The sequence below is a fragment of the Hyaena hyaena genome, unplaced genomic scaffold (genome assembly GCF_003009895.1).
Source record: "Hyaena hyaena isolate Hyena2069 unplaced genomic scaffold, ASM300989v1 scaffold_124, whole genome shotgun sequence".
Classification (NCBI taxonomy): domain Eukaryota; kingdom Metazoa; phylum Chordata; class Mammalia; order Carnivora; family Hyaenidae; genus Hyaena; species Hyaena hyaena.
This window is the reverse complement of record NW_024080755.1, coordinates 1,741,078-1,764,851: the sequence shown is the minus strand read 5'-3', so window position 1 is coordinate 1,764,851 and position 23,774 is coordinate 1,741,078. Positions and strand designations below refer to the sequence as shown.

General features: G+C 40.8%; 1 protein-coding gene across 2 annotated transcripts in view; it reads left to right on the top strand.

The window, feature by feature from the left end:
- The window catches only part of RAB11FIP2 (RAB11 family interacting protein 2), a 39,789-nt gene extending 34,024 nt beyond the window's left edge, over window positions 1–5,765 (top strand). The window contains exon 6 of one of the 2 annotated variants that reach the window (XR_005529332.1): window positions 4,172–4,194. Coding sequence is in view for 1 of the 2 variants with exons in the window: in XM_039237372.1 (XP_039093303.1) it covers window positions 4,172–4,399 (228 nt within the window). In the remaining variant the exon portion in view is untranslated. Of the gene's footprint in view, window positions 1–4,171 lie in introns of both variants that reach the window. The other variant, XM_039237372.1, reaches the window with a different exon arrangement.
- The last annotated feature ends 18,009 nt before the right edge of the window (window positions 5,766–23,774 follow it).

The window sequence follows — 23,774 nt, the reverse complement described above, 5'->3', positions numbered from 1 at the left end:
CCTAATTAAGAACTGAAAGGGAGATGAAGGCAGTCGGACAAAAGATGTGAAAGTAGCTGAGATGATATTCCCAGAGCAAAGTTCCTCATTAGAACAATAATGAGATGATCAGAGAATGCCAAGCCTTCATCTTATCTCTCTCTCTTTCCCCTAGCTGCCCGGGACGGCAGTTCGTGCCCCACCAATATTTGGTTGCCAGGACAACCTCCCTTTAAATCTCCAGTTATTTTGAGTCCTGATAATTTGCTTTTGTTTAAATTTCAATATTGCAAAAAATATACATTTCCTGGTTTAAAAGGCGAGGCTATGTGTGTAAGCAAAAATAGATCCCTGGTAATTCTCAAAAGTCTTTTGTACCACTGTGTTCTTTAAAATTCCGATTAGAAAACTTCACGTAATGATTCCGCCCCGTTCTCTCACCCCATCCTCATTTTCTGATATCTGCATATGGAAATTTCTAGCTGAGGTTCCTGGGGATGACAAAGGATTGGTCGTGAAAGGGGAAGAGAGAAGACAAATTTACATTAAATTTCAATATAAGAAGACATCTTAAAAACATATGTGCTGTCTGTACAGAGTGCTGGAAGAATAAATACCTAGGACTCAGGAGCCCTGCTGGAGGTTATTTGAGTCGCCACCAGTTTAGAGTTTTCTCCGTTTTAGAAGTTCTTCTGAGAACAGTATTAGAAATACCTTTTGGAAAAATAATTAATTTGTATATTTGCCTGAGAGTTTTCATCTTCAAGCAAAATAATTTTTTTAACCAGAAAATTATTCCATTTCCTATTGCCTGTATTAATGTTAGTCGGTCTTATTTTATTGGGAAATGTATCAACAAACAGAAGGAGACATATATACGCATTTATTGAATAGACCCGTCAGTTGAAGCATCTTATGCCTAAAATTAGAAGGGTTAAATGGTTTTCAAATATGGGATGAAACCTGGAACTAAGCACAAAACTGTTTTTAATTACTGTATATTCTTTTCCAGAATATAGTTTATAGTACATGTGTTTCTAAGATGTTTTCCTGCCTAGAAACCTGATGCAGAAATTGGGGGGGGCGGATCTTCACATAAAAGGACAAAAGGAAAATTTATTGAGAAGGTCAGAAATCTATTTCCAGGAAATCTGTCTATGTATAAAGTATTAGATGGTCGTGAGGGGAAAAATAAGCCAAATAGTGGCTTTTCTACTCCAGATTATGGCTGTAAAGCATTGAGCAGTATTTATGGTAATTATTTTGAGAGATTAAATTGTTAGGTTGATTCACATGCCATTAATATAAACTAGACATGTCAAAATAACAGGTTTTTGACATGTTCTTCGTCCTCAGTGTCTTTACAGAAACGTTAAAAAATTTTTTTTCCATGACATTATCCAATAGTCCTGGTGTGGTGTTAAATAGAACCATCTAAATGATTTTCTAACTGTATATCGTCACTTAATTAGTTTGGAGAAATCAATTCATATATGTGTAATTTGATTAAGATTAGAGAGGCTCAGGCTGATGCCGTTATTATGTTAAGCCAAGAAAACACATAAAACAGTCAACTAGTCAGTAATGAACCCCGTTTAGTGCGATTTCATTAACCCCTGCAGTTCGCACAAGAACTCTATTTTTCAGTGAATGTTTTATTAGATAAGTGAAATCACATGAGTTGGATGTTACTACTTTTTCAAAATGCAGTTTAGAAAAAAATTGCTTTGTAGACCAGGAAATCTTAGAATTGAAAGGAACCGTGGAGAACATCTCATTTATCAGATAAGGGAAGTGAGGCCTAGGCCGGTATCTATCTCAAATCTATGCAGAATTACCTAGGTTATAGTAAGAAAGTTGGGCTTATTTTTAAGAAATTTAAAAAATATACTTACCTCATTATCGACTACTGTGTCTTCTCTTTCCCTTAGAAATCTGCTTAATATAATAAATGTTTAACAAGAATGTGGTTAGGAACTTATAAGTTTTAGATCTCTAAACTGCTCATGGCCAGTTATGTAAATTAGTAAACATGTGAGTGTGTGTGTGCACACTCTTATTATTACAAAAGATTGAGAGAGAAGAGAATAAAAAGTAAACCAACACTTCTCTCTCCAGAGTTGTTGTAAAGTAATATTCTTAAATATTTTTTAGGGACAGAGGTAATAATATGACTCAGAAAGTTGTGTCTGTTCCCAGTTTCTAAGAAGTTGTTTTAAATATAATCTGAGGAAATTTAAGCTCACTTTTCCGTTAGCATCCCCTCTATTCATTCTCTTAATCTGGTGGAGGCTTTTATTAACTTGTCTTTAATGTTTCGTTCAGTAGCTTTACAACTAATCTCAGCTCCTCCAAACGATCCTACCCCACGGCCGCCATTTTAATTTTCCTAGAACTTTGCTTTAATCATATCCTGCCTCTGTTTAGAAACCTTCCATGGCTTCCTATTTCCCATTGCAATAAGTCTCAAAGTCCCTAACAATAGTATCCAACATCCTTGACCATCTGTTGGAACCTACCTCTTTGTGCCCTGTCCTGAACCTTATTTTCCAGCCATTCTCCACCGATTACCTACTATGGACCCTTGTGCCTTGAATCACGTTTCCTCCTTTAAGTGATCAGAGCCCACTGCTGGAGGTGCCCCATACCATTTCTGCGTGGCGGAGTCTCTGAGGGCCTAGAGCGAGCTATATTTGCCCTACAAGACATGGGGGATTCCACGGGGCTGGACCAGTGTCTGGTCCTGAATTCTTCCTTGATCCTTGAGAAGGCAGGGACTTTGTGAACCTCAGCATCGAATTGGTATCTGTGCTTCAGGTGTTTCTCTGGACGGCGAAGTCAAGGTGCCTGGGGGAGGAGGGGACAAAAAGTTACACTTTGACTTTCCTGATGGGCACCAGCCATATATCAAATTAAAGTAGGTCTGAAAAAGGAGTAAAGACCAATTTATCCCAATGAAAAAAAAAGAGTAAAAGGCCTTTCTACATTTACCTGCTCATCCCATTCTCCACCCTCCACTGAATAGATTAGGTCAGTTAGTCCTTAAGAGACCCGTTTCCTCAGTTTTATGGGTTTTTTTCCCCCTTAAAGCCAAATGGAAATGTTTTGAAAGAAAGTGATAAAAACCTTTTTTAAGTTCTTGATTAAGGATGGAACTATGAATAAAAAGACATAAAAGTTGCCACTTTATTTTCGGGCATTATATATATATAATATATATATATGCATTATATATATATATATATAATAAAAAATCTATATTTGGGCATTATATATTATATATAATGTTCCAGTGCTGTTTTGATTAAATTTCTGACAGAAAGTTTTCTTTTAATATTAGAATGCTTTGTAATAAAAATAAAATCAATATCTCTTTCTGTTTTGTTTATATTATTTTTGTGTAAAAAGGAACATTCATCAACAGGATAAGGTTAGCAAAATGAGTGAGTGAATGAGAGAATGCAGACACACTAATCCTAAGTATCAGTTAACATAATTGTAGTTGAACTGTGAGTTTCCTAATTGCCAGGGCAAAAAGGGAAATGAGTTACATGGGTAGTAGCCCTAGGAGGAGGAAATAGACTAGTTACTGAGTGGAAAAAAACCTTTGCCTCTAAATTAAAACGAAATTACTCCCATGGGGCTTCTTACAAGGCTGCTCATTAATTTAATTCTGAATGACGAACATTTTATAGAAAATTGAAGCAGATTTGATAGGGCTGCTTTTCGAAACCAAAGTCCTAACATTAACCACAGTTCAGTAGAAGCCGTTCCATGAGGGTTCAGCTATTGTGCAAATGCATAATTTCCCGTAGCTACTTTGAGTTTTTCCAGGTAAAATCTTACAGATCTTCAGTTTTTATCTATTTTAGTTATATTTGTTAGAGAGCATTTTAAGTCGTAATCCTAAATTGTATGGTCAATTTCATGTATTAGGATGCCATCCGCAATGTAAGAAACGGTTCTAGAAAGATTTAGAATTATAATCAAGGCTTTGGTGCGTCTGCCCTAGTTCTTGCCTCAGGACTGGCTGGTTCTAGACAAGGACACAGAAGAAACTTGATGAGGGTTTGAAAAACCAAAGGTTGAAGTTCAAAAGAATTCTTAATTGGCCGCCCCCCCCCCCCCCCCCCCCCCCCCCCCCCCCCGCCATGTTCTATCTACTAAAATGACCATCTGTCTCCTGTTCCAGGACAGCAACCCCTTTGATGCCACTGCAGGGTATCGTGGTCTTACCTACGAGGAGGTTCTCCAGGAGCTGGTGAAGCACAAAGAGCTCCTTAGGAGGAAAGACACGCACATCCGGGAACTCGAGGACTACATTGACAACCTCCTCGTACGGGTCATGGAGGAGACGCCCAGTATCCTCCGGGTGCCCTACGAACCGTCCCGGAAAGCTGGCAAGTTCGCCAACAGTTAATAAGCCGGTTGTACTGCACGTGCGGTTAGGGGGCCAAAAGAAAAGAAGAAAGAGACCGAGAAAGAAGAAAATCTTGGTACTTCGAGAAACCATATTATCAGGCTTCCTTACATACTCTCCTTCATTGCGAAAAATTATTTTACGTGTAAATAGTAGCAGGGACTATCAAGAGTGACCTTTGAAGTGAGCTAAGTTATTTAAACCTTTAAAGTGAAAATGGGCCAGGTTCTCCATGAATCAGCAGTTCCTTGGGATTCACTTAGGTGCTGGTGTCGGCCCACGACCCGCAATAGGCCTAGCGGTAGCTTCGGAAGTCCACGACTTCTTATTCCTCAGGAATAGATTTCCCCTAAAGCAGAATCGATGTTCTGGCCGGTTTCTCGGAAGTCGTTTTGTAGACCCATTTAGCTGCAGGAATCCTGTTCATTCCAAACACTAAAAAGAAGTTCCTGTTTTATATGCATCTGTATGTATACATGAATGTATGTTCATGTATCTTTGTGTATAAAATACATGCATATACCTCATATATACATGTGGTTTTAGAACATTTAAAAACAACTGGCTGCCTCTAAAATTAGGATACCAGTTTCTTAATGTGAAAAATCTGTGTGTGCTCTATCGCTGCAGAGCACAATCATGATGGCTACTATATTACGTTTTGTTATCGGGAAGCCGCTTCTGGTCACTCTTGACTTTGTGAACCTTGGTTTCAAAATGAGCTGCTCCTCTGTATTAGTCCAGTATCGGATGTTTGCTCTTTTTTCTAAAAGGAATGATCCAAAAGAAAAAAAAAATTTTAAGGCATGACCTGTTTTAGGAAACTTGATTAGCTTCCCGAGAGCAATTTTTTGTATCCTCACATTTGAGTTTTGTTCACGTGAAAGAGAAGCTGAGGTAGTCTGTTTTGTTGAGATTCTGAATGCCTGTAAGTCGCTGGCAAAGAAAATGCCAGGAAGTGAGATCTGAAAATACTTCTGAGGGGAAAAAAGGAGGTGATCGGCTGATGCCTGATCACCCAAAGCAATGAGCAGATTCTAGGAATGAAGAATTAGGCTTGGTTTCAAGTTACGTAAATAATGGAACAGATGGTTGCGTTTGGGTCTTGAACCAAATAAGAGCCACTGAAGGAGGAGCGAGTGGTTGGAACAGACCTTCCGAGCCCGGCCCTGGACACGGTTCTCCATCTGCCCTTAAAAATTGGTTTATCACAAAATTCTATGTTGGCTCTTTCCTTAAGTCGGTTCCCCCCAAATGCCGAGTACTTCCAGGATTCATCTTTAGATATTTGTACGAAATTCACTTGCAATTTACAGTGGAAAACAGTGGTATAAAAATATTGCTAGTCACCGGCTTTTTTTTTTTTTTCCATTAAAACCTAAAATAAATTATGAAACACTGAATCTGTGTCTCCGGTTTTGAAAGGGAAAATTCACCTGCAAATGGGGACATATATTCTCTAGTCTTTTAATGAATTGCATTTTTTTGTCTAATATTTATGTCTGTGAAGACTTCATTGACAGTTCAGTGCAAAGCAGATAGAATAGTTTGGCTCATTTTAATATTCTGAATCAGATAATACTGGGCCAGGCTTATATTCATGAGCTGAAATTGCTCATTTGTGTTTCTGAGTTTCTTTAGTTTTCCGATGAGAACATACATTTTGAAATTCTGAGAACTTTTCCTACATACAAAAAGTTAAAAATTTCTTTCCTTTTTTCAAAAATTAAATAACTTTTTAAATGAAGAAATGGAGAAGGAAAAATAACTGCTACCAACCTTCTCCTCCTCCCCATACATTTGTGTAATAAACCTCAAAATCTGGTTTATTATTTTATTTTCCCATTTGAGGTCTTAGTTATTATTTTTTTAATACGGTGCCACTTTCAGTTAACGTTTTATTAAATGTGACAAAACTCTTAGCGTTTTTTCCTGATGTTAGTATAACTGAAGCTCTTCTTATACTTTTTAAAATACTAAAATCCGTGCGTTTTCAGTATTGTGATAGGTTATCGGCAGATATTTCAATATGCTTTGGCCAAAAGATGTCAGTTTCGTATTGGGCATATGTTTTATGTAAATCGAGTTCATTAAAAAGTATTACCCAAATACTGCTGTTCTTTTTATGAGGAAATTCACTTTTAAAGAGATTCTTTGCCAATATGAAACTGTCAAGGGTTAGATCTATCAGACGTGAATGATTTGGTTACAACTGAATCAATATTTTTACTTTTAAATCTTTTCAATACAGGACTTGTATTGAAAACGAATCGCCCTTGTCACTGCCTGAAAATGTCCCAGTGTTTATGACCTTCCACTCGTGACCCAGAGCTCCACTTACTGTATATTTTCATCATCCGTCCCTACAATACACTAAAGGCAAAAAGTAACAATGAGTTTCTGAGTAAAACTTGAGCCTTTCCCGTGTTTGAACAGAAGTGCACCCAGAGCAGTTGTGGTTTCTAGCATTGTAAGGAAAAGGTCATGAAGATCACCGTTAGTTAATTTCTCCAATATGTAACTTTTCAGTATTCTAATGGTACGTTTTATTAGTAGCTTAGAAACAGAAGTACAGTACTTGTGCTCATTAAATAATGCGCACAGCACAATAGACTTTATAAACATTTACTTTTGCTTTGATGCTGAAAACTGCATGTGGGAGAACATCTTCCCCCCCCCCCCCCCCCCGTGAGAGAATGTTTTGAAAACCCCAGGATGGGGGTTTATCCCAAACCTGTCTTAGGCGAACATACTTCTGTTACTGATAAAAGTATTTCTGCTATTAGTTTCAAAGCAGTGTTTTACAGTTAGTTCCCTTCCGGTTCCCAAAATGTGGCTTTGAAAGTTGAACATTCTTGTTCCTCCTACCACTCAGTGCTTCAGGCTTCATTTTCTGAATACCAGGGTCATACCTTAGAAATGTACATAAAGTGACGTGTCACCCATTCACGAAACACGTTTGGATATTGCTTTGTGCTGCTGCATTCTGCCCTGAGCCTAGTTTTGCCCTCCCCCCGTGAACGTCATGTTATCCATAAACTATGCACAACGACGTCTGTTGCTTTGGGCAGTAAATGAAGATTTCGTTGTAATTTTCCCGCTGTGAAGATGTTGCCTCGTACTGACAAGGATTTCATGAATGGACACCTAAGTAAATAAAACCCAGCTCATTAGTGACAGACTGGCTTTCCTCACCTCCGTCCTTCACCTTCTCCTCTGCCCTGGCCTCCCTCCTGCCTCCCACCCCCATCAGGGTGCTTATTCTTTTTCAAGGAGGATCTTAAAACCGAAACACAAGAACTGTTGTTTTCAATGTATCTAGTAATTGTTACGCTGGAGCTTTTATTTGCCTCTGTAGCTTTTTAGGAGAAGCATCCTACCTTAGAGTGTAAATGGAGTGGAAACTTCTTGCCGCCCATGTACTCATGTGTCTTATAGATGTGCTAGTTTTCACGTGTGTGCGTGTGTGTGCGCGCGCGCGTGCGTACATGTGTAAGTGAAGTACAAAGCATGCTCATTCACTTGATCTCTTTGAAGTAGGAGGGGAAGGGCCGCGATGCCGCTGGTTCATGGAGATGTAAGGGTCTGTCAGCGCACATCGAAAGCCCCCATTTTCACAGATTCAGAACTTGAATCCTCCAGATGCAATCATTGGAAGTATTTAATATGCAATAGGTAGCACCTTAACTAATTAATCTGCCTATGAAGGGTTTTCTGATGTATTTAATAAGTGTAGAAGCTTTCGAGCATTAAACTAGAGTTGACATTTTATTTCGTGTATTTCCTATGTCGACATTTTCCACTCTTACAATGGAATTGAAGGCTGTAAAAAAAATGGACCTTGGACCTATTAATCTTCGAAGCTTCCAGGTGGTTTGTATTTTGAGGTACAAAAAATGCTGCAGATCTGTAAGTGTATATATTTAGCAGGTATTTGAACGATAAAAAGCATTATTTATAACTGAAGAGTATTACACTTAAGTAAAAAGCTCTGGTAACTTGTATCCATTTCTTTTTTGCAGGTACAAACTCAAAAGTCTGTAAGCATTGCATAATGTGACAGTTGTATAATTTATGTAATCTGATGCATGAATCAGAATTTTATAAAATATATCATTATTGATTTATTATAGTTGATTAAAGTGTTTAATCTCCACTCAGTTGTCATAATTTCTTACTGCGGAGAAGACTGTACGTGAGTGCTTCTTGTCTTTGAAAAGTACTTAGAGATGCCTCTTACTTGATGTATTACAAGATCAAGTGTATTTTAAGACCTACACCCACTTCCCTGTGAAAGCCGTTTTGAAAAGTCACTCAGAGAGTCGTTTCCCATCGCCTTAGCACGGCCATTGTTCAACAGACGGGTGAGTGCCCTTTGTGCGTGAGGCGCCCCCTCACAAGCCTGGAACTTACGGTTTGGTAGAAAATGACATTGGAGTATTTAGATGGAGGCCAAGGCCCATCTCCAGTGCTTTCTATTTATGCATTTTTAAATTTTTTTTTTTAGAGCGTGCGAGTGGGGGAGAGGGGCGGAGAGAGAGAGAGAAGCCCAAGCAGGTCTCATGCTCGGTATGGAGCCTGACGCAGGGCTCGATCCCACAATTTTGGTATCATGACCTGAGCCGAAATCAAGAGTCAGATGCTCAACCGACTGAGCCTCCCTGGCCCCCCTCGTTACGCATTATTTTATTTACTTCTCACAACGACCCTGGAAGGTAAGAACTGTACAGGCTTTCAAAGGACGTTGAAGACCACTAATGAAAACCCTATTTGTGAAACTCAAGAGTAAGTTGGCAAACCCTTAGCGCTCCTCCCCGCGTATCGTCCGGCTCATGTGTCACCCACTCATGCGTCACCAGTTGCACCCTCTCGGCCTAGCAGCCCCAGGGCGCGCCTGTCCACCAGCGCTGGCTGCGGGAGGCAGGGATGGAAGGAGACGGCCTGGGTGTAGTTACGTGTATGGCAGCGTGTGGCCAGTTGTGTTACTCCGCATGGTGAGCTGTGGTCCATGTGTAGCAGTTTGGGCCATAAATTATACACATTTGGAGCAAGGGATTTCTCTGCAGGCCGGAACACCTTCGTGTTCTCTTAACTGCTGTCAGTTTCAGAGGGGCCCCCACTAACATCCCTGCACTCACCCCGGTGCTTCTCTAGGTTGTTCTTCCTGCTTCTCCCCACACTTATGTTTCCTTAGTCTACTGAGACGAAGATATTTAGGGTTAATTTGGGAATAGGGACATATTTAAGTGTTTGTTTATTATTATTTTGAGAGGGAGAGAGAGAGAGACAGAGGATCTGAAAACAGGCTCTGCAAGAACAGCAAAGAGCCCATTGCAGAGCTCGAACTCAAACTGAGATCATGACCTAAGCTGAAGGCAGACGCTTAAGTGACTGAGCCACTGGGGTGCCCCAAGTGTTTATTTATTTTGAGAGAGAAAGTGAGAGCAAGGGAGGGGCACAGAGAGCGGGAAAGAGAGAATCCCAAGCAAGCTCCGTGCTATCAGCGCAGAGCCCGATGTGGGGCTCAAACTCACAAACCATGAGATCGTGACCTGAGCTGAAATCAAGAGTTGGACGCTTAACTGAGCCACCCAGGTGTCCCGGGAATGGGGACATACTATTCAAGTGGACATTTTGCTAAATCTGGTCTTCCTAGAGAAACTACAGATTTCTGTATGAAATATTTGCAAATGTTAACAACTGATTCTTTTTTTTTTTTTTTTTAACAAAAAAGCTGAGGATCACCAGTCTTCTGCAGTCTCATCCTTAGTCACTGGTTCTGATGTGCCATCATCAGAGCAATTCAGAGCTGTTTTACATCCCCCACAAATGACTTTGTGTTTAATCCAAAACTGGGTTGGCCAAGGGCCTTGGGGAGGGGGGTGAGAGGTAAGAACCCTGGTTCAAGCCTTGCTGGGGGGGGGGTGATAAGGAGTAACTATCCAGTGGGTAGAAAGTTGCAGTTATGCTAGATGATTAGATTTTAGAGCTCTGCCCATGACCTTGTGCCCATAGTTAACAACACTGTTTTGTACACTTAAAAAAAGTGTTAAGAGGGTGGGTCTCATTAATTTCTTACTATAATAAAGAACAAAGACTTTGCTGATTAGCCTGTCCCTAAATCTGATGCAATTCCTTTAAGAAGGAAAACAATCCAGGTAAATCCAAGTCACTGCTCTAGTGTTGAGAGCATTTTAGAATGTCTTCTCAGGATCTGTTAAATACTCTTCTGTGGTAATCGTGATTTCTCAATATCTTATCTTTGATGCCCTTGCCTTTTGGCAAAAATTTAAAACTCCTTAGTGTCCCAAAGATCAGTGATGCATATAATATTGAGCTCTGTTAAGGTCATATAGTGTATGACAGTTTCCAGTAATATTGACTTAATATTGATTTTGTGTGTTTTCATGTTGCATTTGTTAGGATATAAAATACGTATTTCAATGAAAATATAATGGCTGTTGATTCCATAATTTGTTCGATTTTGTACATCAGCCATTTGAAATTCTACCACATGTTTTGACTCCAGCCAGGTCAGGAAAGGTGAATAGTTTAGACCACTGGTTCTTTTTTTTTTTTTATTTTTTATTAAAAAACATTTTTTTTTGAGAGAGAGAAAGAGACAGAGCATGAACAGGGGAGGGGGAGAGAGAGAGGGAGACACAGAATCCAAAGCAGGCTCCAGGCTCTGAGCTGTCAGCACAGAGCCCGACATGGGGCTCAAACCCACGAACCTTGAGATCATGACCTGAGCTGAAGTCAGATGCTTAACTGCCTAAGCCACCCCAGCGCCCCTAGACCTGGTTCTTAAAATGTGGTCCCTAAAGCAGCAGTGTCAGTATCACCTGGAAATTTGTTAGAATGCACTTTCTTGGGTCCTTTTGCAGAACTACTGAATCAGAAACTCGGGGTAGGACCCAGAATGCTCTTAGAGTGAGCCCTCCAGCCACATTCAAATTTGAGAAACAGATAGATCTAAAGATCCACCCTCTTTATGTAGCTTATAATCTTTTTTTTTTCTTTTTACTTAAAGTAACTTTCCTCGCCAGTCTTGAACTTAGGAACCTATTTTTTGTTTTTCCAGTTTCTTGGTGAAATGACTATTTTACATTTTATTTATTTATTTATTTATTTATTTATTTATTTTTAATATTTTTATTTATTTCTAGGAGAGAGAGAGACAGCGTGAACAGGGGAGGGTCAGAGAGAGAGGGAGACACAGACTCTGAAACAGGCTCCAGGCTCTGAGCTGGCAGTCAGCACAGAGCCCGACGCGGGGCTCGAACCCACGAACCGCGAGATCATGACCTAAGCGAAAGTCGGACGCTTAACCGACTAAGCCATGCAGGCGCCCCTATTTTACATTTTAAAGAAACTTAGTCTTCAAGTATGGTGTAACTTAATAGAGTAGAGTGTTAAGCACAATGCCTTATGCAAAGGAGACACAGAATGAATACCACGGAATCATCGATACGATGTTTTGGTTTATGTGATAAGATTTGGGGTTGGATTAAGAAGATGGGCCTCCATGTAAAAATGCCAGAATGTCTTCCCTTTATTCTGATTTGGTGATCATTCTGCGTTTGGTTAAGGAGGGCAGCATGTTTCTAAATTGCTGCCTATGGAATGTGGTAGAATAAAGTTCTGACTCTGTGTGTGGAATGGGGATAGTGAACCTTAGTAGAACAAATGAAGCCAGTTTATGACTGTAGCTCTGAGGCTTTATTTAAGGGACACCTCATAACTTTGCTGGTTATAATCACTTTGTCAAATAGTTGTGAAAGCTTATATTATTTTCACAATCAAAACTGGGTTGAATTCTCTCATTTCCAGGGAAACGTAGAATGAAATTAAAAAGTCTTGTGAGCTCCCGCATCAATTATTAGAAACACCAAGTGATTAGGAAAAGGCTGTTATGTATTAAGTACCATCATTTAAAATAAGAGTGGTAGGAGAGAGAGTCTCTAATGTAGGGACAGTGTTGTTTTTTGTCCTTTAGTGGATTAATGCCTAGAACGATAACAGTGTAAAATGGATTCAGAGACATCCGAACACTGGCAAAAGTTGTTGGGTTTGGCGCTTTGTTTTTGTGAGTTTTCCCCATAGAGACGTCGAGGCCAAACATCCACTTAGCCTGTTGTGGAAGGGGAACTAAGAACGCAAGGACATAAAGTCACAGCCAGTTCAGAATCCTCAATGTGACCCTGTAGCTTGAACCTCTTTCAGCAAAATTCTGCTCAAGTTAGCCTGCTGAGTACCAAAATTGGCTCACCTCTCTCCTTTCCTTTCCTCGCTATGAAGGAGGGGTTGATGAAGGAAGAATGGCAGAGAAGGCCACCAAAGTCAGGTGGAGGCCAGGGTGAGCCCCCCGGCCCGCAGGTAAAGCAGCTGCCAGCCTGAGATTAGTTTAGGTTATAATCTGAGACCTCTTTTAAGAAGTAATTCATTTGTCATGAACAGTTGACGGATCCAATAGCGGCATTAAATGTTTTTATGTTTACATTTAAAGATTTTTTTATTAATGTACTGTTATTGAACATCTTTCATGATTTATAAGCTGTAAAATATTTTAATCCTTGACTCATTTGTTTACCAAGCTATTCACTTAATGCTATATAATATGTAGCACTTGAGACCATCTGTTGGGAATATTTGAATAATGCGCATGCTGTGAAGATATGTACAGCAAGTAAAGCACAAAACACATGAAATATTCAGGAAGAGTTTGTGAAGACAATCCATGTATTTTAATTTTAAAAAAAAATGTGGACTGAAATCTAGCAGCAAGACTTTCCAAAAAAGCAGCTCACTTCTTATTCTGGGCAAATTGCTCTGCTGAGTGGCATTAAGATGTCATTTTGACTTTAAGTGAATAGACGTTAAATGAAAACACTGGAATTCATACTAATTGGAGCTGTGCTTACATGAGCCCTTCGTTAAGTGTGAGGAAAGCTCGCAGAGAGAATGAAACAGCTGCACCAGGATCCATGGAGAGGGGACTGTGTCATGCAGCAGGCGGGGGGTGGGGGTGGGCTGTGACAGGGACAGCTTGTGTGTCTTGGGGTCATCCCTGGAGGAAGGGTTTGAGGGAGCATCGGGTTTGATTTGTTAGCCTTAGAAGCGCTGAGCTGGCCGCGGTGACTCTCCTATGGAATCCTAGGTCTTTAATCCCATTGGAGTTGAAGCTATTTGTTTATTTCTTTTCTCTGAATGGGTGGAGGACGGGGCAGGTAGGTACCAGGGGCGGGTCTCCCAGAGCAAAAGATCTTGTGTGAAGGACTGCAAACGAAAGTTTCCTAAGTCAGCTGCATGGCAACATTTTTCTATTCACGAGTGATGCTAAGGAGATTTGCCCATTCCTGGGAGGCTCGTTGTTACTTCCGGGTCACACCACTTAAGGAGCTGTGGCCTAGACACCTATCATGATGCCTCCTCTAAGAATGTGCCAGAATGGTATATCCATGGGACAAAACTTAGTTTCCACCATACCTAGGGAATGTCTAGCTGATTATAAGTCTTAATCTTGGTATTCGCTCTTCAGTGGTACCTTCTCCGACTACTTTCAACTCTTGTTTTTTGGTGCCTCAACAAGACTTCCTTGAAATTCAAGCTATTTTTTAGTGCCTCCTACTTGCTGGTCTCATAGCAATGGGAGTGATCTCACGGGTGTTCCACAAACTCCCAAAGCACATCTCCTGTCAAAGGCCAGACTAAGTCACGCCTCAGTGGCTCAGGTCATGATCTCACAGTTGGTGAGTTCGAGCCCTGCTTCGGGCTCTGTGCTGACAGCTCAGAGCCTGGTGCCTTCTTCATGTTCTGCGTCTCCTTCTCTCTGTCTCTGTCTCTCTCTCTGCCCCTCCCCTAGTTGTGTACGTTCTCTCTCTCAAAAATAAACATTTTTTTTAAACCAGACTAAAACCGCAGCAATGTACCGCACCTTAATTTCTGATTTGCTATTGCAAATATCTCACTATTTTAGGATATTAACATATTATTTCAACCTTTTGTCTCATCCTTGCTCTTTCAACAGTATTACAGACTCATTGTTACAGGCATTTATTATTATCCACCTAAAATAGTTTTCTTATCTATTGATTCTCACAAACTGGCTAATCACTTTATAAATGCCTTTTAATTCTCTCTGTGTTGAGTTCTTCCTATTTGTGTAGTGAATCATTGAGTTGAACAGACTTTGCCTAAGTTATGCTTCAGTCTGGCAATCACTAGTGTTTGACATTCCTTAGTAACTAAATGAATTTCAGTATGCATTTTTTAAAAATGTTTGTTTATTTTTGAGAGAGAGAGAACGGCAAGGGACAGGCAGAGAGAGAGAGAGAGACAGAATCTGAAGCAGGCTTCAGGTTCTGAGCTGTCAGCACAGAGCCCAATGTGGGGCTCAAACTCACGGACCATGTGATCATGACCTGAGCCAAAGTTAGGTGCTTAACCAACTGGGCCATCCAGGTGCCCCAGTATGCATTTTTTTTAAGTAGGCTTCACACCCAGTGCAGAACCCAGTGCGGGGTCCGAACTCATGACCCTGAGATCAAGACCTGAGCTGAGATCAAGAATCAGATGCTTAGCCAACTCTCAGAACCACCCAGGTGCCCCCCAGTCTGCATTTCTCAATAATAAATTTACTCCTACCTTTATGATTTTTATGTCCTATTTTTTGTCCTGACTCATTTATTTCATCATTTTGGATCACGTGTATGTTTATAAACCACCTCTTTTGTGAAATGAGCTACCATGAATACATTTCTATCATAGGAATGCATTTCTTCCGATCACACTTACTTCCCTCCACACAAATGGCCCCATCCCATCTCTGCCGACCTCCAGTAAAACCCCATCTTACACATTCATTTGCCCTTCTTTTGAATATAATAGTTATTTTTTAAATATCATAAAAAGACAGGGCGCCTGGGTGGCTCAGTCGGTTGAGCATCCGACTTCAGCTCAGGTCATGACCTCACGGTTCATGGGTTTGAGCCCCGCATCAGGCTCTGTGCTGACAGCTAGCTCAGAGCCTGGAGTCTGCTTCAGATTCTGTGTCTCCCTCTCTCTCTGACCCTCCCCTGCTCATGCTGTCTCTATCTGTCTCTCAAAAGTAAGTAAAATATTTTTTTAAAATATCATAAAAAGACAAAGAATTCCTGGCAAAGAGCTGAATCTCAAGTGTCACCATAATGCTAGCATTGGTAGCTAGCACCATGCCTGGTATATAGTTGGGACTCAATAAGTGATTGCTGAATGAGTGATCAAGTTATTTTTACTAAGATTCACACGGTTGTTGCGAATATCTATTATAAATAGATATATTTATCTCATAAGGGAACACACCCCCCTTTGAAATGAATGAAAATAAGGGTGGTTTTTTTTTTAATGTTTTTTATTTATTTCTGAGAGAGAGAGTCAGCATGAGCAGTGGAGGGTCAGAGAGAGAAGGAGACACAGAATCTGAAACAGGCCCCAGGCTCCGAGCTAGCTGTCAGCACAGAGCCCAACGCGGGGCTCGAGCCCACGAACCATGAGATCATTACCTGAGCCGAAGTCAGACTCTTAACCGACTGAGCCACCCAGGCTCCCTGAGGGGTTGCCATATCTTATTGTAGATCCTTGTTTACTTGTCTGCGCTCCCTCCTCACCTGTATGCAGGCTGAACAGAACAAATAGCTGCTTGCCTTTGTTTCCCCACCACTTACAGGTGGCACATCACATTCCAGATCCTCCCCAGATGCCTGTTAGAGAAGGGAGGGGAGGGAGGAGCTTAGCAGCTGGTTCTTTGAAATACGATGTAAGGTTTTACTTTTTTTGTTGTATGTGGCAGCATGCTGAGATTTTAATTATCTGCACTTTAAAATATTGCAACCATGGTTATTATAAAAACACTTTTTATTGTCCTTGATGAAGGGAGGAGTTCTCGTCCTGATATGGCTTGTATTTGTAATTAATGAGAAAGAAAGAAGCCTTGAGTGGTCCCTAATTGAAACAGAGAGTCCATCGATCCACTTTTGTTTAGGAGTCTTATGGAAATTCTAGATAGAAAAACAGTTTACTTAATTATATCGTGATGCAAAAAGTAAATAAAGCATCTCACTGAGGGCACTAAGCAAGACAGGCTTTTCTGACTCAAATGTTTTATTGAATGTACATGTCTTTCTTTGAATAGTCAGGACAAATGAGTCCAGAATAAGACCACAGTGCAGCAAGGTAAATGGATTTTGCCTCGAGTGTTAGTTGATCAATGCACAGTTCCAGCTATGTCGTGGACATTGGCAAAGCCCTGTCTGGGCTCTGCCATCGTCCACGGATTGGAACCTATATCCACCTGTCCTCCTTCCTCCCACTCAACAAATTACATATCTGCTCTGTGCAAAGCACTGTCCCATACACAAATATACAGAGTTGAACATGATGGACAAACAGAAATAGTGCCATAATCAATCAGTGATGTCTACAAGGGTTCAGGAAGTCCATGCTCCCTCATCCCATCCCATTTTTAAGGGGCATTTTTGAGTCTATTAGGGTGTACTCCGTAACCAGTTAAGTGTTATCTTTTTATGATGGTAGAAATTCACATCATCTCTGGGGCGCCTGGGTGGCTCAGTCGTTTAAGCTTCCAACTTCGGCTCAGGTCATGATCTCACGGTTCGGTTCGTGGGTTCGAGCCCCACATCGGGCTCTGTGCTGATAGCTAGCTCAGAGCCTGGAGCCTGTTTCGGGTTCTGTGTCTCCTTCTCCCTCTGACCCTCCCCTGCTCATGTTGTCTCTCACTCAGAAATAAATTAAAAAAAAAAAACATTAAAAAAAAGAAAAAGAATTTATGTAATCTGATGATACTAAGACGAGACAAGACAATAGTTAATAATAGGTGTATCCAGTATCACAAAGAAGTAATGATGAGCTCATATGCAAGTCTTCCATGAGTCTCTTAGTTAATTCATGAGTTTAATTTTGAAAAAATGGAGTTGAAACCTGGGAGATGTCTCCAAACCGGATTGAAGAAAAAAAGAAACACTGAGGTACCTCCACTACAGAGACAATTCTTGAATAATTAGAAGTAATGATGTAAATGGACTATTGTTACCCTTTTCTACATTGCAGAAAACTCATTATCATTCTCCACTTGGAACTACAGACATACCATTTAGAAATGAAAGATGAAGAAAGTATGTTTCATTTAAGAAAACTGCATCAGCATTTATGACACATGATTTCTTTGGTTTGGAAAAAAAATAAGTACCAAACTGCCTGATGAATTAAAAGTTGTATACAAAAGGAATTCTTTTTTAATTTTTTTTTTTTTTTATTTCTGAGAGAAAGAGAGAGCGTGAGCAGGGGAGGGTCAGAGAGAGAGGGAGACACAGAATCAGAAGCAGGTTCCAGGCTCTGAGCTGTCACCACGGAGCCCAACGTGGGGCTCGAACCCACAAACCGTGAGATCATGACCTTAGCCGAAGTCGGACGCTTATCCAACTGAGCCACCTAGGTGCCCCATAAAAGGAATTCTTTTCAGTAGCTTCTAAACTGAATAAACTAACTGAAAATTTTTCATACCCAGGATCTAATGATGTCTGATTTAGCCTTTTTTGTTGAGAATAATTGCCTTCAAAAGATGAAAACCAAACATCAAAGCTATGACAGGAAAAAGATGAGCCAATCAGTAAATAGACTTACGACAACTGAATGCCATCTGGACAAAATACTAACTCAAATCCAAGCCTCACTCTTCCTACCAAAAAAAAAAAAAAATTCTATATAGTTTAAATATTTAAACATACATAGTGAGAAGCACCAAAAAAGTGTGGAAGTTTTTGTTCTGTTTTTGTTTTGTTTCTTAACAATGTCAGAGCAGAGAAGGTCTTTCTTTCACAAAGACGTCACAAAGCCTGAATTCTATAAAGGAAAAGATAGATATATTCAACTACATAAACCTGTTAAAACATTTGAACAACAACAAAATACCCTAAATAAGGTCAAAAGGCAAAAGTTAAAGGCAAATGTGTGGGGAAAGATTGCCCCACACATGACAAAAAGGTCTAACTTTTCTATTACATAAAGAGCTGCCACATACCTATAAGAAAAAGGTAAACCATTAGGAAAATATTCAGAAGACAAACAGACAGAAGAAGAAACCCAAATATCCTTATAAACAACTGCAATTTAGAAAAAAACAAAGATGCCATATTTCACCTAGCAGATTACTTGGTGATATTAATGAACAAGCTTTTCAGGAGAAGGGCACATGGGTACTGAGGTCATTGCCAGCATAACGTGAGACAAGACTTTAGAGGACAGTTTCACAATACCTGTTAGTATCCTCAATGCATACCTTTTTTGATCCGGTGAACTTTTTTCCAGGAATTTATCTTACAAATGTTCTGGATCATACACAAGCCTGAGCTTGCCAGGATGCTGACGGGCAGCATTGTTGATGATAACAAAAAACTGGAAAATCGACCACCAGCCAAGCATTTTTGGTGTCTAATGGAGTACTATGAGGCAAGTAAAAAGCAGGAAATCTATATGTAAGCTGATATACCACAATATTCAAGGTACATTGTTAAGGGTAAAGGGGGAAGCAACAGAAAAGTATAGAGAGCTCCAGTAATTTTCCTATTAAAATATGCATGGTATGTGTCTTTGCAGGAATGTTCCTCAAAGAATATATGAGAAGGTGGTTATTTATGAAGAATAGGACTGGGCATTTGCTAAGGAGACAGATTAACTTTTCATAATGCCTTTTGGTCTGTGTTAATTTTTCATCATATCCATGTGCCATTTTCAGAATTAAATACAATACCTCTTTTGATCAATTTCAGGAATATTTAACTATTATCTGATTATAGACTTTAGCCACTCTTTATATAATTTGCGATGTCTGTCTGTATTTGGAAAGTGTCATGCAGAGAGCCTCACGTAAGCCACTGCCCGGCTGAGGTGAGTGGTTCACCATCTGGTCCAGAAGAAGAGTCAGGCTCCTCCATTTTCAAAACTGTCAGCTTTCGTATTCTCACATCTGGCATCCAGAACACATGGGGCCCTTCTCCTTAGAGCACAGAATCCCTGTGACCCAGGCTTCCCATGAGGGTTGATGCTCCCTTTGCTGGGGAACCACAGGGAAAGCACTGCCCATCATGTTTCTTATGATAGATTTCTGGCAGAAATCAGTCTAGGAATTTCTTTTTCAATTTTCTGTAGGAATTGGACACTGACGTTCTAGAATTCAGTTTCTTTACCAGATTGCTTTTTTTTTGGGGGGGGGTGTCTGGAATCTTAGCACAAAATTCAGAATTTAATAACTGTGTTTTTAATAATGATTTGAGGATCCGGTTTGTGACCAAGACATTTGTGTAAATCTTTTTACGGGAGAAACCGTGACATCAAAGTAAACTGTAAAGAAATGATCAGGCTTAATGCCTCTCTGATGAGAACCTTTGCTGTCATATAGGTGAGAGGTAGTTCAGATATGCTTTCCTTCTAGGAAAAACAGCTACCTCCTATGCAGTGTTCCTGCCAAAGGTCTTAATCTAATTATGAGAAAATAATCAGATAAATCCAGGAGTAGTACATTCGAAGCAGTAATCTTTGAAATCCTCAATGTCCTGAAAGACAATAAACAAAAAAGGTTTGCTTCAGATTAAAATAGTTTTAGGGGTGCCTGGGTGGCTCAGTCGGTGGAGTGTCCAACTTCAGCTCAGGTCATGATCATGGTTTGTGAGTTCGAGCCCCGTGTCGGGCTCTGTGCTGACAGCTCAGAGCCTGGAGCTTGCTTCAGATTCTGTGTCTCCCTCTCTCTCTGCCCCTCCTCTGCTCATGCTCTGTCTCTCAATAATAAATAAATGTTAAAAATATTTTTAAAAATAGTTTTATGAGACATGACCACAGATATTGGGTCTGGATTAGAAAAAAAGGCAAAAAAAATGATATTTGAGGGACATTTGAGAAAGTTGAATATGAACTATTATTAAGTAAAATTAATGTTAATTTTCTCAGGTATGCTGATGATTAAGTAATAGAATGGTCTTCTTATTAGGTAAGGAGCATATTAAAGTGTTTAGGGAGGAAGCAGGTTGGTGTTTTAAACTTATTTTAAATGGCTCAGGAAAAAGTACACAGCCAGAAAACTAAAGCAAATGTAGCAAACGGGAACAATTTATAAACCGAGACAGAGGATGTATGGGTGCACAGTGTATCTTTCTTGTAACTCTTTTAAGAAAGTTTGAAAGTTACAAATGAAAAGAAAATGGAAAGGAGGATAAAAACCTGAGTTGACTCATAAACTCATATGAGTAAACAAATGCCTACAGCAAAAATAAATAATATTACGGTAAAGAACAGTAAAAAGAAAATTTTAGTCGTATTACTTAGTACTACAGAGTAATAATAGTAATTACTTTTAGTAGTATCAGATAGCAATAGGCATACAATAATGAAAAAGAAGAAGGAAGATTTTTTTTTAGGTTAGATTCCTTTACTTTCTTTTTTTTATATATATATATTTTTATTTATTTCTAGGAGAGAGAGGGAGAGACAGTGTGAGCAGGGGAGGGTCAGAGAGAGAGGGAGACACAGACTCTGAAACAGGCTCCAGGCTCTGAGCTGGCAGTCAGCACAGAGCCCGACGCGGGGCTCGAACCCACGAACCGCGAGATCATGACCTGAGCGAAAGTCAGACGCTTAACCGACTGAGCCACCCAGGCGCCCCTAGATTCCTTTACTTTCTGCCATCCCTCCTGATTTGAGTCAACCCTATTTCCCGCTGGGGAGGACATTCTCTTGGTAAAGTTCCCTATCAGGGTTTGCAGTTCATCTTGGTTCCTTTGGTCTCTTGTGAGGAACAGCAGCCTGGCTTCTGGGCAGCCTCCATTTCCACCGTCTCCTTGACCTGCCTCCTTACACCTTCTCCCCGCGGGAGTGTTTCCATCCGGGTCCCAGGTGGCTTGTTTTTCTCAACCTTTGCCCGACCCCCTCCCTGCTCTCTTGCTCCCCAGGTGTCTCTGCTTTCAGACCTCACCGCCACCCCCTCCCCAACCCACCCCTTCAGCCTTTGTCTAATTAAACTGAAGTGGTGCCACCTGGCAAAACCTTCCTTCCTGGGCCTCTTTGGGTGGGTTTTTTTTCCCTTTTCCCCTCTGGGGCTGTCATGAATTTCTTGTCAGTATCTTTGGCCTTTCCTGCCCTCCCTTCCCCATAGCTGGGCCGGTGGCTTCCCCAGGTGTCCGGTTCATAGTTGTGATGTAAATTGCTGCCGGCCTAAAACCAGGAAGGCCCCCTGCTGAGACCGCCCCATGCCTATCCGGACACAGGTTCCAAACATGGGTGCCCCGGTCGGTCGGTGTTTTCAATCATCAGCATCTGTTTTCTGGAGCTGGGGCATGTCTAGGGGTGTGTTACCACTTGTCAGTAGCCTGTGTGGCAAGAAAGGTGCCATCACCCCTTCCTTCCTGGGGGCCCTGCTGCCCCTTGTCTCACCCTTTGACCTTTTTAGTTTCACACTTTGAAATTTAATGCCCAAACCTTTCCTATCATTCTCCTGGAATCCCCAAGACCTCCCAAATAATGCCAAAAGCAAATAAATCTTAAACAGTTGAGGCCAATCTAATGATTTTCATACTGGGTCCCCCTAAGCCAGGAAGCAAGTCATGGCTACGTTCTTTCCTGGATTTCCCAGGTTTGAGCTGGGATCTGCCCAGTGGGCTGGACTATTAGTATAGGGACTGGAGTGTAAAATCTACGGAGAAGAGAAATGGAAAAGTGTGGATACCAAGGGACAGTCACGCTTCAGGCTAGAACATACAGTCTGCAACACTGATGTCACCGTCGTTAGATATTTCACCCAATTAGCACCATACACAAAATACAGGTAGCTAGGTGGCATTGACACTGCCTTCTTCTCTTGACTCTTGGGTTATTCCTCCTTAAAGTTTCCAACATTTGAGAAACAGACTAGTAAAGTTGGTTGGAGGATCTGAGAAAGTGAGTATCTGGCCCTGACCTAGTCGGTGATGAGCTTTGTAATTTTGTTCAAGTTATAAAACCGGTTTGCATGTTTTCCCTTTCTATAAACTGAGAGAGTGGGTTGAAGGGCTGGCGGATTTGATGAGCTGTAAGACCGCCTCCAGCCCTAAAGCTCCATGACTATGAAAAACGGTGGTTTGGGGTTTTACATTCTTCTGCTATACAGATTCTAGAAAATGCCTTTTAAACACTGAGGGGTCTTTATGCTTTTCATGATTCTGATAGCTCAGTTTTGAGCAGCCAAATCTGATCAGAACCCAGGGTGTAAAACGAACTGTGTGACAATCGAAGACCGGAGCACGGGGCAGGCACCATGGTGCTTCAACACCGAGGTAGCTTCCTCATTGATCTGAATCCCAGAGAAGCCTCTCTGCAAACATCCCCCGATGCCTGCATGTCTGCATTCTACACCACCGAGCCGAGCCGTGCCTGGTTTCATCACCTCTCCCCAAGTGTTTGATGATGCTAACTTTGATCTGAGCCTGAAACTCCAAATCAAAGTGATCGTTTGTTTAATATTTGTCACACATCCGGAAATTCTAAAACCCAAAACAGAATAGAAAGCGCTATAACAAGGATTTCTCTTCCCAGCCAATTAAGGTCATTAAAGAACAGTGTCCTGATTCAACTAGTTGCCTCAGCTTAGAATTAGTGAGTTTCCCCAGCATCGAGTTACAAAAAGTATATACCAAATCCTCTCAGAGGACAGAAGGAAGAGACAGAAGTAGAAATAAAAGTATGATCAAGTAATTCCTTTGACAACAACACAATTTAACCCAAATAGAAGGCAGATCAAAAATGTAGATCTAAGCAATGACCTACATTTTAAAATTAGTTGGAGGATGACAGGTTTCCCTCGCTATCCGAAAGTAGAGTGCTCCTATGAAAACTTTCATAAACCAAAACGGCATAAAGTGAAGACACAATTACCATTAACTGATATGAAAAAAATGTTTTTGAGCATTTCCAGACCTGAAAAAGAACGCATCCTGGGCTTTTCTGGTATGTTAGGACGCCTCACGCTGACGGATGCGCAAAACAAAGCAAGGTAAAACACAGGTGATCACAGACAGAGTTCAGAGCTCTGAGGACCTGATGTCGCTCCCGGGGAAGGAGCTGGGCGGCGCAGCTCATGCTGCCCTGGCGCTTGCTGCCTGTCCAGGGGCTCCCTGCAAAAATGTGCTGAATGCTATTTTTGCTTCCTCCACCCTACCCCACCCCCACTTTTTTTTTTTTTTTTCAAAAGCAAAACTCCTTTTTGGATTTCTTTCACTTAGTGAAAACAAGTACTCATGTGGGTGTTTTCGAAAAGCAAAGCGTCACGATGTGAACTTTGGAAAAGCAGGGATAC